At 41.5% G+C, this 20,048-nt stretch overlaps 1 protein-coding gene across 2 annotated transcripts in view; it reads left to right on the top strand.

Moving 5' to 3' along the window:
• The window catches only part of LOC118233743 (guanine nucleotide-binding protein G(olf) subunit alpha), a 58,445-nt gene that overhangs the window by 3,050 nt on the left and 35,347 nt on the right, over positions 1 to 20,048 (top strand). Inside the window, exons 1-4 of one of the 2 annotated variants that reach the window (XM_035429643.1) lie at positions 7,556 to 8,727; positions 8,948 to 9,020; positions 9,625 to 9,679; positions 9,847 to 9,966. In XM_035429643.1, coding sequence (XP_035285534.1) covers positions 8,589 to 8,727; positions 8,948 to 9,020; positions 9,625 to 9,679; positions 9,847 to 9,966 — 387 coding nt within the window. In that variant the 5' untranslated portion in view covers positions 7,556 to 8,588. Of the gene's footprint in view, positions 1 to 7,555; positions 8,728 to 8,947; positions 9,021 to 9,624; positions 9,680 to 9,846; positions 9,967 to 20,048 lie in introns of those variants that run through there. The other variant, XM_035429642.1, reaches the window with a different exon arrangement.

The raw sequence follows: 20,048 nt of genomic DNA, 5'->3' as shown, positions 1-20,048 counted from the left end.
TCTTTGGGTAACCAAAGCCTCCTTTGGGTAACCAGCCTTTTAGGTCACCGTCCCTGTCTATTTGTGGTACTCTTTTCAGGGGAAATATTCACCTAATTCAGAATATGCGTCATGCAAAAAAGGAATGTGTAGGGGTATTGTCTATTTGTAGCTGCATAATTGAAAACTTTTTGCCCAGCCCTTGCAGACCTTGCCTCCGCAATTAATTTATGTCCAGCGTCCGATGGAATGATCCTAGACTCTTGAGCCAGTTTTATACCTGAACCCAGGTGCACTCTGAATGATTGATGGACATTGAGTGCAGGGAGGGGCTTTCATTCCATTAAAGCTGTACCTGGTTCAGTCACGTTCAGCACTGCCATCACTGTATTGCCACAAGTAAGACAATAGCTTCCTGTGATGTTCAGGACTATAAATGACCTGATCGAGACTTTCGTCTCTTGATTGGCTAAGCCTCCTTTCAAGCAATATGGGCATGTGCAGTACTCCCACTCTTTTGTGATTGGCCTGAGATATCTGTTAGCTTCCTGTGTCTGAGGAGAATTATGTGGTATGCCATTCAAAAACGGACGGAGTGTGGCGCAGTGGGTAAGGAACTGCGCTTGTAACCGAAAGGTCGCAGGTTCGAATCCCGGGTAAGGACACTGCCGTTGTACCCTTGAGCAAGGTACTTAACCTGCATTGCTTCAGTATATATCCAGCTGTATAAATGGATACAATGTAAAGTGCTAAGTAAAAGTTGTGTAAGTCGCTCTGGATAAGAGCGTCTGCTAAATGCCTATAATGTAATGTAATGTAATGTAAAAAGTGTGTGTCTGTGTTCATGCATGTGCGTGTATGTGTACGTATGTGTTTGCGCATGCATGTGCATACGCTTATGTGTGTGTTTGTGTGTGTGTGTGAATGCATGTGTATGTATGTGTGCGTGCATGTGCGTACGCTTATGTGTGTGTTTGTGTGTGCGAGTGCATGCACGCGTGTCTTTGCCGTTGAGGTGCAGGGAGATGCAGCGCCGTGCTTCAGGTTAGTTATCATGCTGGATCAGCGTAGCCGTGGTAACCCTGAGAGGCAGTCTGGCAGGGCATTGCTGTTTATTTTTAGCTCTTGCTAAAGCAGAATCTGGGTTAAGGAATTTTGAGAAAAAGAGATGGGAGCAGGCCCAGCTCCTTCAGGACCCTGCTGGGGAGAAGACCCTGCCTTTCTGCAGGGGCCATTTCATATGCCACCCCCCGACATCCCAACCACAAAAATCCTGCCTCTCGCCCCTCCCCTGTCCCTCCAGACGGAAGGTGTGGCTTGAGATTGCAGGTGGGGCTCTGTTGTGTGCTCAGCCTGGACTGCTTCACTGCATGCGTGGATAACGCTGCCCATTCAAAGTCATGTGGGTCTCCTTGGAAAATTGCATTGGAGGCCACTAAGCCAGCGTGCAGCCCAATATGAGGCTTGTCCTCTTCTGTGTTGGATATGGAAAGACTGCGCTGTGTTCTGATGTGGTGTCTGGTCTCTAAAGCTGAAGGATAGACGCACACTGAGCGTGCTCCCTCAAAGCGTGCTTTGCATAATTAGTGTGGGACAGTTTACTCTGGATTCCAGTTGTTCCGCACCCAGCAGAATTGATACAGGGCTGCAGCTGCAAGGCTTCATTTAGAACGCAGCCCACTGTTCAGAATCTGCCCTCAGAATGGTGGGAATAGATGCTTTTGCAGGTATGCTACTGTGTGTGTGTGTGCATAATTGTCTCCATGTATGTATATGTAGGTATGGTTCTTTATGCACTTGTGCATGGATATGTTTTTATGTATGCCTGTATGTTTGAGTGAGAGAGAGAGAGAGTAAGAGTATTTGTATGTGTGTGTATATATCAATTTTTAGGTATGGTTTAGTCTGTGTGTTCTGTGCAGGTTGTTTTGTAATATCTGTGTATGTGGATGTGCAGACCAACAGTGAGTGTCGTGTGCAGTTGTGTAGTTTTGGGTCAGTTTGTGCTGCTGACGTGTTGAGACGTGTTTATAGTCTGCCGTTGCGCTTCCTCATGGATGAAGTGCGGCATGGTCAGAGGGGATCCAGGCAAAGGCCAGTCACACCGGCCTTCCGGAAACGAGCAGACTTTCAGCTCCTGGCTTCCTTTTGCACTTCAGCCCCTCTTAGCACGCGGTCCTTACACACTTACACACACACTCAGTATATACTTCAGCATGTGCAGGTATTGAAAGATAGGGGGCAGTGCTGCACGCATGTGTACAAACTCTCCCATTGTCTTACTACAGGAGGGATACAATGCCTCTTCCACAATAAATTCCATCACTGGTGCTCTGACATTCTGTGAAGATGGTCATTGTTGATCAAATTGGATGATCAGATAAACATGGACATTCACTGGCCTTATAAGGGTGCAGTTGTACCCCAAATCGGAACAGGAAGATGCACCCCACAGTATTTTCTGTCTGTGCTGGTGTGACATTTGGGACTGACATTTGTTACTTATGTCCCTTTAGTCTGATTTCTGTCCCTGACTGCAGCTTCAGAGAACACACTACAGTAAATTGCTTATGTGAGCACATTTGATTTGATCCAATTTTTCTGTAAGGATTCCACAGCGCTAAGCAAAAGCCCTAAACAATAACCTTAAACAACTGGCCCAAAAAACCCACCCTAAAAACTGCTGGATCTAGAAGGTGGCACATAGGCCAACCGGCGAAGTATCCAAAAGTGCCATTTTCTTACCAGAGCTTGGTAAGTGAAGTCCACGGCTGTTGAGGCTGTTTTGTATGTTTCAGAAGTTCAGGACTACAGTCCCCATCAGTCCATGCTTTTATCATTTTGTGGTTTTCTGCAGTCTGTACCTTGCACCGGGTTTATAAAAAGCTATTCACATGATATTGTGTTGTTTTGTGGGTCAAAAACCATTTAAAGCGACCAAAGTTACATGGAAGAGGTGGAACTTCACTGTTCCATTGTCAATCACAGCACCTGGCTGCAGCTTCAAGCCCAGGTTAGGGAGGCCAGCCAGAATCCAACAGCAGGAAAAAATGCAGCAAACAGAACTATGAAGGTCATAACACAGTCTTAATCAACTTCTGATGATGAGTGACAGATGTTCGCCTGTCACTTGTGTGTTTATGCTATATTTCTGTTTTATGAAGTTATTTGATGAAGTAAAACTTAGAGAAGTTGATTGGCCAAATGTGAAAACTGCTTTTATAAACAATCCATTTAAGGGTCAATGGGCAGCTGGACGTATTCAGCCATGCTGCTGTTGCTTATGTGTGTCTCATGATGTCAGCAGAAAGAGTCCTACGCTGACCTCTCAGCCGCACCACATTATGACAGAAGTACAAAGGCCACCACATATCTACTGCATAAACAGGCCACTGTATATCTACTGCATAAACAGGCCACTGTATATCTACTGCATAAACAGACCACTGTATATCTACTGAATAAACAGTCCACTGTATATCTACTGAATTAACAGTCCACTGTAGGCTATATCTACTGCATAAACAGACCAGCATGTACCTACTGCATAAACATACTACCATGTATCTACTGCATAAATGGAGCCCACTGCATAATAGCTGGAATTTAGATACATACAGTGCATGCATACAGTGAAGACCCAGCTTTATAATGTGGTAGTAGTGGGTATGTACAGTAAAGATCCAGTTTTATAATGTGGTATCAGTGGGTATGTACAGTGAAGACCCAGCATTATAATGTGGTAGCAGTGGGTATGTACAGTAAAGACCCAGCTTTTTAATGTGGTAGCAGTGTGTATGTACAGTAAAGACCCAGCTTTTTAATGTGGTAGCAGTGGGTATGTATAGTAAAGATCCAGCTTTTTAATGTGGTAGCAGTGGGTATGTATAGTAAAGATCCAGCTTTATAATGCGAGAACTCAAAACCTGTATGGGAAGTGGCATCTACTTGCGTTTTTCCATGTACTACTAAAAAGCTGGATGAATAAGGTACATTGTACATACGCGTAAGCAAGGAAGATACATTCTTTAAGTATGCATAGCCACGATTTATTATGCATTATTCTGTCACCAGTGGGTGGTGTGCTAACACTGATGATGGAGATCTAGGCATAGTCCCTTATTTTGATGGATCTAAATGACATTTTTTCTAAATAATACTGCTTTTAAAATTGTTTTTGTTATCAATGACGAAAGGGCCAAAAGTATGTCTTAGGTGGGCCACATATGGCCGCCAGGCTACCAGTTGAATACCCCTCGTCTATATAGTTCCAGCTAGACACATACATACTTAAATATGTATTCCCCCAATCAGACATAAGAGGGAGACAATTCTCACTCTTTGTACAACTGTCTGGAGGCTAATACTATTACAGGATTCCTCAGAAACTAATATCAGCTGAATGTGATGATGGTGTTGTTCACATAACCCAGTGTTTCCCATACAATTAATTTGTTTGGGTGACCCGCCCAAATAGATTCCCCCTCACCCAAAAAGATTTTTGGTATTTAGTTGCTTATTTCTATATGCAACACACTATGCTTTTGTATTTGTTATTTAACAATGATCAAAATAACGATAATACAGTTTAATAAACAGTGCCCCCCTGAACGTATACACAAAGTCGACTGCCGCAAATACATTCTCAACCTGTGGGAAACCCTGTAACCGTGACTTGATTTTAAACAGTGTTTAATGTATCAGTAAAGTGTTTGGATTGTATCTTGGTTAGGGACAGAGAACTGGTTACACACAATACTGTAACATAATTATTCAGATCTTGTACATAAGGAGTGTGAAATTTTGTGTTTTACAGTTCTGTTAATATTTTGCTAGCCTTTCTTTACATCACTGAGTTTTAGTCCCACTAAAATGAATGAGTATTTTTTTAATAAAGCATGACACATAGCATGAATAAATTTGGTGCTCAGAATAAAATAAAAAATCGGGCCCTCTGAAAGAACTACTGCAATGGCATGGTATTCCTATAATGGCCACTAGAGGGAGACATATGCATGCCACTGGTTTTGACCTTGTGTGTCAGAGTCAGGGAGAGGGGTGTAAACTCCTGATCCAGCGCAAGCACAGTTAGGGGGAGGGGTGAATTCTATGTGTCTGTCTCAATTTGCATTCACATATCCATAGGCCACTCATCTACCAATGTAAAATAGCATTTGCATCTAGCTTTCATAACTCTCACTTTAGATCTCGGGTAGATCTCACTTTTTCCGGGGTGAAACAAATAATGGCCGATAATGATCACATTGCTTTTCAGAACTTTGTACACTAGTAGCTCTTTTTTTATTTTGGCATGCATGTTAGCTTGGTGAGATGTAAAATATGAATAACAGATCAAATTAGTGACCAAGCTCAATAGAGTAACTTAAACATCTGATATCCAGACAGTTAGTGAGTAAGTCAGGCCAGTTTCACTTCCGGTAGCTGCCATTACAGGCCATCTAAACAGGGAACTTATGTAAATTATAACTGAAATGGGATCAAATGTGAGTGTGGGCAGCTTATGTATTGATCAAATGTAGCATCAAATATTATTTAGATTAGGCCACACTGTTCTTCACGACACAAGTTCTTCTGTATAATGGTACCTTCCCGGTAAATCATAGTATACTGTTATAAACTTTGACTGCCATACAAATAGCATTAAAGTAAAAATGGCATCTTCGGAAAGATATGTCTGAAGCCTCTGTTTGGATTGCGTGTCCCTTTGCTGGAATATTTACTGGCTTCACCAGGGACTTGCCATTTAACGTGTGTAACCAGCATGCTTGTGGATGCGCAAATACGCAAATCCTCTGAATGATTTGCATTTAGTACACACATTATTTGCATTGTGCCTTTTACTATGTTTTTTGATAACTGGTTGGATGCAGTACCATGTCCACAGTTGGGTAGTGTTGAAAAGCAAAGCAGCTCTTTTAACTATTTACTTGATCTGACCAATATTTAATTCAAAGTTTAACTGTCAAGCTTTGAGACAAACACGTTGTTACACTTTACATAAAATATACATGTTGGATATACCAACCAATTGTTTATCTGCTTTCAAGGGACAATGACTTGGCAGGAAGTATATATGCATACCCTACCTACAACTATAGGCTTATGTCTGCCTGTGAAATGCCAGGTATAGTACTGGTCATTTCTCAGATGACTGGTTTTCTGTGCCTTTAAGGTGAAATGCATGTGAAATGCAAGTTGACCCAGGATTGGTATAACTGGTCTCAGTCAGACTGAGAGATGACCTCATCAAAAATGAGGCTATTATGCATATTATTATTTGTTTATATTTTAAGGCATTTCGAAAATGCTCTCATCCAGAGCAACTTGTGCAGTGAGTACATGCAATCCATTTACAGAGCTGAACATTTACTGAAGCAGTACCGCTGCTTCAAGGGGTACAATGGCACTGCCCCACCCAGGAATCAAACCAACACCCTTGTGGTTGTGAGGCCAGTTCTCTTATTGCACTATTCTGCTTTCACACTAGTAGTGTGGGTGGTGATTGTAGTAATAGTGTTATAATTATGTAATTTATTTGACCACCATTGGTATACACAGGTTTTATTAATTAAAATGTATTTTTAGGAATTATCACATCTGTTATTAAAGCTATATATAATATTTTGCTTGAAATCCACTAAAATACGATATGGTGCATACTCAACAATAATGGCAAGTTGTTTAGGTTAAAAACAGATCGCTATCAGTCCGAACTGACATGTAAATATGGGCGTGAGTGCAAATGGTCATAACCTCATACTGCATACTAACACCAAGGTGTTTAAACAGACTGGTGACATTAAAAAATAGCCTAAATCGGCCTCATTGTTTAACTGCAATATTGGGTATCCCAAAACAACTTTTTTCAAAAGCCCCCAAAAGTCCTAGTTCTGCACGACTCTGAGACCTAGCAAAACAGGTGAGAGCTTCTCCTGAGACCACTGACTAGCATGCACACAGTAAGTACAGGGTCAAACTTTCAAACACACAGGGATTCTGTCTTAAATTGCTCTAGATTCTCATTGGCCTAAACCCTCACCTAACTGACATGTCCTACACTTCAAATTCATTTTAGTATTTTAAGCAGGCATACAGCTACTGGGAAGGAGCCATGATATTGAGGTCATTAGCAATGATTTAAAATTTTGAATTTAAGCCTGTTGCTAATTGACAGTATTGGCATTTACAGCCTACCTGGTCACCTACCTTTGTAAATAAAATTAGTGAGTTAGGCAAGAGTCAAGTAAATGTATGGTATTTTACATGTGAAATGAGCTCTTAAAGAAAGAAGATAAAGAAAAGAAAATAAATGAATGTAATAAAGAACGAGAGAATGGATAAGTATTATTTAAAGAGACGATGGCGTGTTTATCATTAATTACAATTGGGAATTTGGAGGTAAAATTATATTGGTCATTTTAATTTCCCATCAACTCTGTTCCTGTAGCTGCGCGTTCATGCGAGGAGTGATTGTGAACCCGCTTTCACACGGGTGCCCGCGAGCGCTCGTGATACGATTGGAGAGAGATTTGCACCGCACATGCGCGGGGGACATTTCCACCGAGAACTTTATTCGATAAAGCAGCAGCTGAGCGAGCCTAATGAATTCGAATGGAAGTGGTTAATATGCCGCAGAATCGTCACCTGGGAGTACTTTATAAAGTTTTTAGAGTCTAGTTTTAACAAAAATTAATTTAGTTAATCTATTAGTGTTTGATTTTGTTAAAATGTTGTATTATTTACATTTCTCACGGAGTTAGTATAGTGGAGAGCAAAGTTTGTCGTTTTTTGGTAAACTGTTCGCAAGCTAGCTACAAATACCGACTAAATGTACTAGCCTGTTCTAGCTTCCTTATTACAAACCGACAAAAGCTGTGGTCGGTTCGTAGAAGAGTTTACAAAAACCGCGACAAAGTGGGGTAGGCTATTTCATACGGACGGGATCTCTGTTGTGTGTGCTCGAGTTGGAGGACCCAACCCTTCGTTCTGCACCTAAGACAGATAATTTCGGTATTTATTGACCTTTAGGTTTTTTTTAATTGCAAGGTCGTATGATACAAGTAATTTGAGTTCCCACCGTACCGTTCGTGTATAGGCTAAATCATGAGATAATATCCAAACGAATTCTAGGTGTAGGTGTCATTAGGCTACACTGTAGCTGTGGTTTTTCTTTCTGCGCTCAGGGTTACTTCCTGGTGTGACAGAGAGAGGCAGTGCTGAGTTAGAGAGACAGAAATACAGATAGAAATTTAGATAGAAAAATACTGAGCGGAGAGAAGGAGTGAGTGAGGAGCAGTTGGCTGGTTTCCAGAAACAGCCCCGCTCCACTCTTTTTGTGTATTTATAAAAATTATTTTATCGGTTATTTTTATTTATAATACATGTATTTATTTGGATTATCTGAATCTCCGACGTCCTGCTGCCCGAGAGGTTAAATCGAAATTGTACTAGGCAACATTTTTTTCGGAGCGACGGAGAAGCGTCGCGCGGATTTTTCGCACCAATCGTTCCTTTTTTATTAACATTAAGATCACTGATTTTTAGCTATTATTTCAGACCTTCAATTTTAGAAAAGAGGTTAACGGAAGATGGGTTGTTTAGGCAACAGCAAGACCGAAGATCAACGCATCGACGAAAAAGCACAACGAGAGGCGAATAAAAAAATAGAGAAACAGTTGCAAAAGGAAAGACAAGCATACAAAGCCACTCATCGACTGCTTTTACTGGGTAAGGGTGAAAAATGCCTTTCCTGATACATTTGTACAATCTATTCTGTTTTCACCCTCGTATTTGACAGCTCTTGCTATATGTCACAGAGGTGGGTAGCCTATACTCGCTTACGACTCTCTTGCTTTTTAAAGCTTCTCCCCTTTGCGGCGAATGCCGTCGTCGTTTATGCCTCTCATAAATGGCAATTGTATTTATTTATTTTTGCTTTATTTCGAAGGGGCCGGAGAGTCCGGAAAAAGCACTATTGTGAAGCAGATGAGGATCCTGCACGTCAATGGTTTTAATGCAGAGTGAGTGCACTGTTATTTTTAAACCGCAGCTACAGCCAAGACGACATGTTTTATAATATGTTTCACATTTTCATTCTGTGTGTGCCTTTCTGTATTAATACGTTTATTTCACCGTGACAGTCGATTACTTAGCCACCCAAGGTAGACATACATTGTCGCTTAGCTGGATTTTGTCTTAACACTGCAGCGCTTACAGGGCCCATAGCAGCACCAGCATGGCGACGAGTTCCCAGCGCTATCTCAGCACTGACAACATGAAAGGCGAAACAGTTCAGGGATCACAGTATAGACACTGTCGTTTCCTGATTCATACAATTTCAGAATGTACACGTATTTAAATTGGCCGATTATATTCTGCAGTAGGCTAATTCCCGTTTTCACGTCGCCGACAGACTGAAGCATTCGTGTGTCTGATATCTGACGCATCATTACAATCTGAATTGTGTTCATGCATGTACAAGCATACGGAGCTGCAGTTTGTAATGTGGCCATGTCGCTGGTTATATGTTAGTTCCACACAGTATTGATTCTAAGTAGGAAACGATTTTCTTGTTTTTTTGTGTGTGTGACTGCAGTTACATGCCCGTGTCTGTTTTTCACGCAGGGAAAAGAAACAAAAAATCCTGGATATTCGGAAAAATGTGAAGGATGCCATAGTGGTAAGTCGCAGTTTAAACATGTGTTCTCCTTTTTGAATTAAAATGGTGTTTGGACACTTCCTGCAAGATCGTAATGCAATCTAATTTAGCCGATTATACAGGATTATGATTAATTTGTCCGGTATTTATCCAGCTTAATTACTACTTTTGTTTTATCCCATTTCTAGACTATAGTTTCGGCGATGAGCACTTTAATACCGCCGGTTCCACTAGGCAACCCCGAAGACCAGTTCAGACTCGACTACATCAAGAGTATAGCTCCGCTCTCTGACTTTGAGTATACACAGGTAAGGCCGATGGGCTTCTTTCTCTCCCTCTCTGCCCTGTTCTCCATTATGGGAGTAGGCTCAAGGGTTTCTTTATTCTGTGTAGGGTTTCCTTCATTCTCCTCTAATTCGACATTTTCTAGTTTTTGTCTGAATACAGGAATAGCAGATGACAGTAAATGTAGTTGCATGTTTATAATCTCTTTTAGTGAATCTTTGCGTAGTTGTGGTGGGCTTTGTTTGGTGATCATCTCTTATGAAGTGTAGAGGCTTTGAGGCAGTTAAGGTTGGCTGGAAGTATTTTAGTGCTTGAAAAGATGAACTCTGATAAATAGGCATTGCTTTGAAACGGCCACGAAGTCTGCTGGTGTTGTGCTCTGTCTGACTAGCTCCGAATGGGGAAGAATACGCTTTGAAGTCCTCCATTTTCACTATTGTGTGAATGTGTGAATCTGATGTCTGAGATCAGCTATCATAGTTGGCTTGACATGTTCATGGGAGCCCTCAGAAGCTGAACTGTGGTAGAGGACACCTTGCTGTGAGGTGTGTGTGTGCGCGCGTGCAGGGTGAGGGTTGTAAAGGGACATAAGTTTCCTGCTTTATCAGTTATCCAGTGATAAGTGACATACTGCAGTCTTTCTAAGCAGTTTTTGGGTTGTTATTTAGGGTGTCACATTTGTAACTGCTATTTTGCTTTTATCTTTAGTTCAAAAAATGTCTATGGTAAAGCCACCTTTTAATCTTGAGTGAAATATTGTCTAAAATGAATTCCTGCTTGTGGACTTGACAGGAGGGCTGGTGTAGCACACTCATTTTGGGTTATTAATTAGTGTTAAACTAAGTTGTGAATACTCGCTCTGCTGCCTGGTTGAATGGTTTGTGTGTAGCCTAACTGATTATCTTGTATATCCCTTAAGTTTTTATTGTGTATTTATTTTTATGTTTTGCTCAGAAGGTGAACTTCAAACTGGAATGGTATTATTTTCCTAGTTACCCACTAAAAGTTTGAAGGCTTTCTGTGTATCTGTGATGTTGCCTATCTGTGTGTCTGGTATCTGTTTGTCTGGATTTAGGGGTACAAAGGTTCTCAGCCAGTGCTGCTTTCGGTTTCTCAGGTTTAGCAGTGGCTTGCCACGGCTGTTGGCATGCTGCGATTTAGACGTGAAAACAGCCTTGGAAGTTCCCTATTTACGGTATAAGCATCGGCTGCGTGCGTGTGTGCGAGCGTGCGTGCCTGTGCGCGGCTGGGGGTGTGTGACAGGATGTGTTCTCGTGGCTGCTGTCTGTGAAACCGCAGCACCGTGCTGATTGGCTGAAACGGGAGGGCCAGGACGGTGCACCAGCAGGGACCCGGGACCCTCAGGTCTATCCTACCTCTCCTGGCCCCTGTCTCTGTCCCTGGCCTGTCCTGACTCAGTGCTGGTGACCAGGGTTCGATCCCGTCCTCGTCTGTCCCGGTTGTCACCCCCGTGGTGTCACCCTGTTGCCTGCACCCAGGGGCCATAACCCCTCTCACTGTCTGCCGCTTGCCACCGTGAGCCAGTCCTGCCGAACGCAGTCCCACCGAATTACTGGGGAACGCGTATACATCCCTGATTGCCATTAACATGATAGAACAGTTTTCACTGAAAACACAGAGGCAGGTATATGCTGCCCTGAATGTGTTCTTCAGCTTTTCTGTCAATGAAAAGAATTTTCTGTTTAATGATCATCTGCCCCTCAGTACAGGAAGTGATAGTGGTCATTTAATTGGCATCCCCTGGAAATGCTTGGCTTCATAGTGGTGTTGCATGTGCATTATGGGAGTTGCAGTTTTTTTGGGCGAGGTCACATTTTTTTCACTGTCTGGTTTGCTTTGGGCTTCAGGTACAGTGAGCTATTGCAGGATTACAGCCTCTCAATATAGCAGACTTTTATTGGCTTCAAGCATGAACAAATCTTTGTGTAATATCACAATACTGCACTTAGTGTAGGTGATTCTGTCATATGCAAAAAGTGAATTCCAAAACATGGATTTCAATTTCAATTCAATAATCATAAATGCAATCCTTTAATCACTTCTCCGAGCTATAGCGTTCACCTGCAGTCTTACATTTTTCAGTATATTAAACTGAAACCCAATTTAATTGTGGACCTTGGTTTAGTCGGTTAAGTAAGTGATCATTTATTGTAAAATTTGTTTTCTTAATTACTTTACAGTAGCCTGTGACACATTGAAGAAAGATCCTGTTGGGAACCAAACTTCAATTGAATATTAATTGGAGATTATAACAAAATACTAGTAGATTAAAGTAGCTAAATTCTGTTCGGATACTAGCCAAAATGCTTTGTTAAATCTGATGCTGGCCTCTGTGCACGTCCTGTACATGAACTCTATACTTGAGTAAAAACTTTACATTTTTTGACAAGATATTGTCATAAATTGCAATGTTGTGGCTCTGGTGTAATATAATTATGGAAGTCAGTGTCTCAGTGTCTGTCAACCACACTGATGCACATGAAGAGCACATGTCTGTTAGTGGTTTACAGAGCTGTCTAATTTACTCAGTCATGCAAACCTGGTCCGCTGCTCTGAAACAACCTGCAGTGAGTCACGTATAAGGTTAGGGGGATTAAGTTTTGGGCAGAAACCTCAGCGTGGGGTTCAGTTCATGTATGAGTACGAGGCATCAGATTTCAGTTTTTACTCTGGGGTTATGCATTTTGTTTAAGTAGCAGTAGCCTGCCCATGTTTGGCCTTGCAATTTCAGATGTTACAAAGCATTTCTTTGTTTTTAAAAAATATATATTTTAAAGTTACAGTATTTGAATTGGTATACTGCAGTGCTCTGTTTTCCATATAGCAAACCTACATTTATAATACCCTAGAAATTCTGCATTTGAATAGCTTATATGTAATCAGAAGCCACCAGCAAGTTCTAACTGTTCCTGACTTAGGACTTGTCCACTGGCAGGTGTTTTGAAATGAAAATATTGCAAAATTTCCATGGTTCATCAAAGTAAAGTGATTCTATTTACTGTCTCAGTACAAAATTGAATCATCCTAACCTGAAGGATAACTCCAGTGAAAAATGTGAATTTGATGGACTGTATGCTATTTGTGGAGCATTTTCATGTACTGTAAGTAAGCAATGTAAAGCGCATCCTGTACAGAGCTCTCGTCCCCGTCAGTAATGAAAACTAACTTTAGTGCCAGACAGCGTTGGCAAACAGAAATACAGAGGAATGCAAATAACCATCTTAATGAGTATTTTTTTCTTTTATAACATAGACAACACATCATGTATGAACGTCTTGTGATTACATCGATGTGTTTGTACACCGCTATGATTTCATTTTGCAGTAATTAAGTGAAAAACAAGCCGAAGTTAAAGTCATCGTCCATTTAAAACGCCTGCGAAAGTCATGTGTTTTCATTGTATTTACAAGAAGTGAAACTGTATAAATGTGCTTTAGAAATACTCTGTCTCTGTTGCTAAAATATTAGGGAAATACTTAATGTGCACTTTCCCTGATGATTATCTGTAATTGTGGTATTTGGGACAGTATACATCATCAGTACGATTACAGTACGTGCTGCCAAACACCTTCTGATATCATGGTTGAAACAACTATTCAAAAGAGTGAAACCGTTCTCGAGCCCACCTTTTCAAATTTTAACTTTTGAGAGTTGATTGGCTGCAAGCGATTTAAAAACTTGATCAATAAATAAACGGAGTTGTCTGAAGACAACGGGGACCTGCAGGTGGTAAATGACCGGAATATTGTTTGGACATGACGTCATAAGCCTTGTAAAGATGTAAAGTACTTCATAAGCCAATTGGACGGAGGGGAAATGCCCAGTACGTCATTCGGGCCACAAACCTGGACTTTCACCCATGCAGTAAGAACCTATTATTTAGTATTTCCTGTTTTACAATTCCCAACCTGGTGAATTACCACTGAGACAGGGCATGTAAATGAATGGGCACCTGTGCATCTAGGCTACATTATGCTGAACTATTCACATGGTGGCGGAAGTTGGTATTAAATATCAGTTATATGATATTTCTGCATTTATCGCCTTTATTGAGATCATCAGTACAAATACTTTAAAGGATAATTCTGGGTTTTTTCTACCCGTCTTATTTGTGTAGTATTTTCCACAATTCTTACCTAGTAGTATTTTATGCTGCTGCTTCCTTGTCAAGGTTTTTTTATTTTTTTAATAGATTTTTTCCCCTGCATATCAGTAGCTTCATGCTATCATGTGACACATTTCAATATACAGGTTCAATTTAGCTCAAACAAGTCCAGTTTATGAGCTTTTATTCAGAAGTGAAAATAAATGAAATTTGAAATCTATTCACCAAATCTAAAAGTAAAAATAGTTCTGATTGAAGTTGTAGAATTGACGACAGATGATGAGGTCCGTACTCCAACAAAATATTTTTAAAAAGAGTCTCTCTGCAGCTTGGCTTGTAAACAATGCACCGCGACACACTGGAGAAGGCTTTGCGGCCAAAACATCTGTGTACCCCTTTTTTCCCCTGGTGCATAATAAAAACATATTGAAATTTCACTGAGAGGCTTTTTGAAAATATATTTTTCAGTGCGAAGCTCATAATTTTTTGTTGTCATCTGAGAACTGAGTGCAGCGCACCAACTAATCGTTTTTTCCACTTTGCTTTAACTGGGAAGACGCGATCGTTCTCTTTCAGTGAACACGCAGGACTGTCCTACCGTACCTACCTATTGGGCACGCAGGATCGTGCCCACAGCAGTAGGCCGGGACACATGATGGAACACTGCAGACGGGGCTCATTGTAGGTGTGCAGGGGAAGCCGTGTCCGATCTCACTAGTGCGCCTTCGGTTTCAGTAGTATTGAAAACGCCAGACGTCCTGAATCGCCGTAGCGGTGTGCTCGCGTCACGCGTGCTAGTTTCTCCTGCGATCGAGACTAGCGTCGTAAGGAACGGTTCCAGTGCACGTTGGAATACGTGAGCCCAGTTCCTATGAACAGACATACAGCACTGTTACTTTGTTTTGAATGTGGAAATCACCTCACGCTGCGGAAGAATGAGCTGCTGTTTGGAGACGGTATGTGGATCACAGCTGAAGTGCTTGTGAACGCACACGCTGCCTAAATGCGGTGCAGACAGGCTAAACGCGCTGCCCTTGCGTGTACTTGAACACGGGAAACCCGCTACCCCACGGCTTAACACGCCATCCGTGACCATGACTTGGTTTTCTCTCAGTTATTCAGCCGTTTATGCTCAGATGAGGTTTTGCTGTAGAGATTTACGCTTTGGCTCTGAAGGAAGTTACCATCTCATCTGAACTGGAGTTCATTATTGGCTAGGACTCTACTCTTGACGACCATTTTCTCTGAAATAAAAATAAGTTTTCTGTAACATCTTTTTCACTGTTTTCTTAGTGTCTTTATATCTTCTGCCTTGTATACAAAAAGGAGCTTCCTTTTATGGTACGACAAGTGAATTCTGTCTGCCCCCAAATTCCTGTCTTTGATATTGTTTGTGTAGTTGAAGCTACAGGGAGATTTTGATAGATATTTGTTGGCATGGCAGATGACTCATGTTTAGGGGTGGGCTGGCATTTGCATTTCAGCCAATGACCATCCCTTTATTGCGATTGCTCCTCACCCTAGACTTCATATTTCATTGACATGGCCTGTACTTTTTTGATATTATGTATTTGACTTATAGTTTGCTATGGCTGTCCAGTCTAATTGTGATTTTATAAATAATTTGTAGGTTTGTACTGATGCGTTGACACATTGTATCATTTACAGTATTATAATAGGTTATAAGTGTTAGATAATGTTATATTCACGTTTATTTTAGAATCTCAGTTTGAGGCCCATGGGCAGGTTGATCGAAGGAATCAGAAACCTTAGAGTATTACGTTTTTGGACTTATCCGGCTTCATTTGTGAAGTTTTTTTCCCATCCATAGCATGAGATTAGCTCTGTCGGACCCATAGCGTGTGAGTACTGCTCTGTTATTCCCATAGCATGCAAGTAGTGCTTTGTTAGACCCATAGCGTGTGAGTACTGCTCTGTTATTCCCATAGCATGCGGGTAGTGCTTTGTTATACCCATAGCGTGTGAGTACTGCTCTGTTATTCCCATAGCATGCGAGTAGTGCTTTGTTATACCCATAGCGTGTGAGTACTGCTCTGTTATTCCCATAGCATGCGAGTAGTGCTCTGTTATTCCCATAGCGTGTGAGTACTGCTCTGTTATTCCCATAGCATGCGAGTAGTGCTTTGTTATACCCATAGCGTGTGAGTACTGCTCTGTTATTCCCATAGCATGCGAGTAGTGCTCTGTTATTCCCATAGCATGCGAGTAGTGCTCTGTTATTCCCATAGCATGCGAGTAGTGCTCTGTTATTCCCATAGCGTGTGAGTACTGCTCTGTTATTCCCATAGCATGCGAGTAGTGCTTTGTTATACCCATAGCGTGTGAGTACTGCTCTGTTATTCCCATAGCATGCGAGTAGTGCTCTGTTATTCCCATAGCGTGTGAGTAGTGCTTTGTTAGACCCATAGCATGCGAGTAGCGCTCTGTTATACCCATAGCATACGAGTAGTGCTTTGTTATACCCATAGCGTGTGAGTACTGCTCTGTTATTCCCATAGCATGCGAGTAGTGCTTTGTTAGGCCCATAGCATGCGAGTAGCGCTCTGTTATACCCATAGCATGCGAGTAGCGCTTTGTTAGACCCATAGCATGCGAGTGGTGCTTTGTTAGACCCATAGCATGCGAGTAGTGCTTTGTTAGACCCATAGTATGCGAGTATCTCTCTGATATACCTATAGCATGCGAGTAGTGTTTCATTAGACTGTTCTTTTAGACCTTGCTTTGCAGTATAGGATAATACCACATGCAGCCAGAAGTATCAGCTCAATCTATAGTGCTGCAAAATTCTAATTTGTCAACTGCCTCTATAACTGCAGCTGTTGAGGATCTGTATGAATGTAGCTCTATGTGTTGAAAGCCCTGTTAAAAAGACAGAAAAATACCGTACAGATTATGTATAAAATCTCATGCACAGTTATGAGGAGCATTGCCCTGAGCCACTGGGCACGTGCAGGAAATAATCGATTATAGCTGTAATGATGCTTTGGCCACCTGTGGGAGCAACCTGCCTGAATTTATAACAGTGGTCAGGTTTTGTCAACAACGGCTTTGGATGGGGATCCCAAAGACCTTTTTTCTGGAATATTGTAGAATGACCTCCAGATTACTGGGAAACAAAGGAATTTGAAAAATAAACAAATGCCATTTTAAATTCGTTATTGAATTGTAATAGTTTCCCATTGGCAGCAGTAATGGCCCTTACTCATGCCAAAGTGTGGCACAAGCCTCGTATGAGATCACATGTAATCTTGCTCACAGATGTGCATTTCTTAGTTCTAATAAGCATTTCTTAGTTCTAATAAGCTTTTAACTTGGAAAGGGGACATATTCAGTTAATTTACTCAGAATGTTCTGTGTTGCTGGCTTGAAACCTGCATGAGGCACACTTCTGTAAACTTGGTCATTATGTAGCCTATAAGCAGAGAAATTCATAATGTGTAGGCCTAAGTTGTGTAAAGAGCAGGGCCTGTGTTAAAAAATGTATTTATTTTTAAATTTTGGCCTGAGATGGTCTTGAAAATTTTGCATCAGAAATGTATCGGCAAAATAACAACAGCTGAGCGTTTAAGCAGGAACAATGCATCATTAGTGTAGTCTTACATCAGCATAAATGAGCAAATGCATCGCACTGCTCCCAAGCTGAGGTTGGCGCATTTCGGCAGTCAGCTCGAGCAAGCTAAAATTGGATGAAAATATAGGCTACCCATCAGTATTTAATCAGCATTTTACTTATTCAAGTGCCTTTTAAAATGGCTTCCTCTTGGTCTTTTTTTATTTAGGATTATTAATGGAGCACAGAAAGTGATGTATTTTCAGAAAAGACTATTTAAATGAACTCTCAGGAAATAAGTACTGTTTGTTTTCGTGATGGCGCAGCCAGTTCGTGGTTGTTCTGCCACCAGATTCTCTGTGGATCCAGTATGCAGCTCAAGATTTCCGATTTAGTATTGTGTTAGTTTGAGAGAAATATCTCTGGTCACAGAGCGTGGTTCAGACCTCCCACCCCTTCTCTCTGAGATGGTTTCTTCCCGTCTGCATTGGTGCACCTGCAGTACCTGCATACAAATATAAGTGTTATTTAAGGAGAAGTTCAAACCGCTAAACACTCTGGGCTTGGCAGGGAAAAGTATAATGCAGTGTGTCAGCTCAGTTTGCTAGAGGGAAGTTTGCTAAGATATGTCTGCTGGTTGCTGTTATTGTCTGTTTCTGCTTCTGCCATTTTTAGACTGCTGAAAATGTGCATATTTCTGAACAGATTGTTTGTGTTAAACTGAAATTATGATCCACATTAAATTACACCTCAGTGGCTGTTAATTAGGCCTAATGTGACCAAGTCTCTTTGTCTTGATTGTTATTAAAACCTTAAATGAAGGACAGGGTCCCTTAGTGTGTGTGAACGTAGTGGAGATCAGGCCTGGCTGTTAGCAGCCAATATGCTATGAAAGAATCTGAATAGTCTCTTTTCTTTCCTTTTTTAACCTAAAAATGGCCATTTTCTGTAAGTAGCATGTAACCGTAACACATGAAATTGTGGCTGCGCTGCTGTGCTTCTTGGTTGTTATCTAATGCAGAGCTTTTTAATCCAATAAAAGTCGTGATGATTGCGGAATTGAAAGCAGCTTTCTGTGGGATTCGGGGCGGATGTTGTTCGCAGTGGCTGTCGTACTTCAAGACGGTAGAGAGGGGTCGTTCGAACAGTTCAACAAATTTGGTTTTGGTGCTCCTGAAGCATCACCTTTCAACTTCAAATGGAGTTGTCTGTGTGATTGACACACTGACATTCATTGCTCAGCACTGGAGGAAGTGTGTCCAGTGCGTGCTGCAGTTTGGCCTTTTTAAAAGGAAGTGCAAGTATGGAACCAACATCGGTGTCGTTTTCAGCCAAAACTCAGAATAGTTCCCATGTGAACCAGAGTTTGGCACATACTTGCCTGTGTGAGCGTAGTTGTCTGTCTGCACAGTCTGTGGTACACATGTCTGTCTGAGGGTGATATCAAAAGGTGTGCTTGTGAAGTCAAGGTCCATTAATTACAATGCAATCCAACTTTATTGTCCACACTAAGTGGAAAATAGTCTTTGGCTTCACATGGCCTTTTATGTAAGAGGGCATTGATTTCTGTCCCAAACACAGGACCAAGTGCTGCGAAGAGACCCAGCCTGTGCTTGCACAGGACGCTCAGCTCAGTTAAAGCCTTTTCCAATTCGGATCCGTTTCGTGTCATAGGAATAAATTAAGTCAAAATGTGCGGAATTGGCGCAGTGTAGTTTATTGTAGGCCTATTTGTCTGGTGAGGCCTGCTGTACTATGCTTCTACTCCAGGGTAACCGCCAGAGCCACAGTCAGCTATGCAAATGTTCACTACCGTTTACTCACAAACCCAAATATTTTACTAACAAACTCACACATTTTTTTCTTTTGGCTCCGTTTGTGGAAAAAAAACCCCGCTGTTGCTGAGGAATGGACTGTACCTGAGCAGAGTAGGTACATGCACAGTGTCAGTGTTTCTATTAAACAGACCCAGAGTGCCTTACTGTCATCAAAGTGTGGCATTTCACACAGTTTCGCAGCAAAAAATTGTGCAGCTTATGGGGCATTGGTGACAGCAGTGAGACAAGCCTGTATATAATGGCCTATTAGCTAGCTAACCGATTGTTATGTTAGCCAGCTAGCTACTTCTTGGTTGTTCTAACATTAGCTAGCTACGTGTTGGTTGCGCTAATTAGCAACCTGCCAAGGTAACGAGTTTGGTAACTAGTGAAATGGCTATGTACATTCATCTTTTCTAGGAGGCTCTTCAGCCAGCAAGCTTGGTGTGTGGGGGGGTCAATTGGGGTAAACCTCTGACCAGAGGTTTACCCTAATTGAAAGCCGCATGTGCTGCTGTGTATAACTTTTCACTATTTCAAAGTGCAGCTCTGACTGATGAACCTTCCGCTGCAGTACCACTTCAGAACTGG

The sequence above is a fragment of the Anguilla anguilla genome, chromosome 8 (genome assembly GCF_013347855.1).
Source record: "Anguilla anguilla isolate fAngAng1 chromosome 8, fAngAng1.pri, whole genome shotgun sequence".
Classification (NCBI taxonomy): domain Eukaryota; kingdom Metazoa; phylum Chordata; class Actinopteri; order Anguilliformes; family Anguillidae; genus Anguilla; species Anguilla anguilla.
Note: the sequence above shows the minus strand (reverse complement) of the source record. Positions and strands in the feature narration are given on the sequence as shown.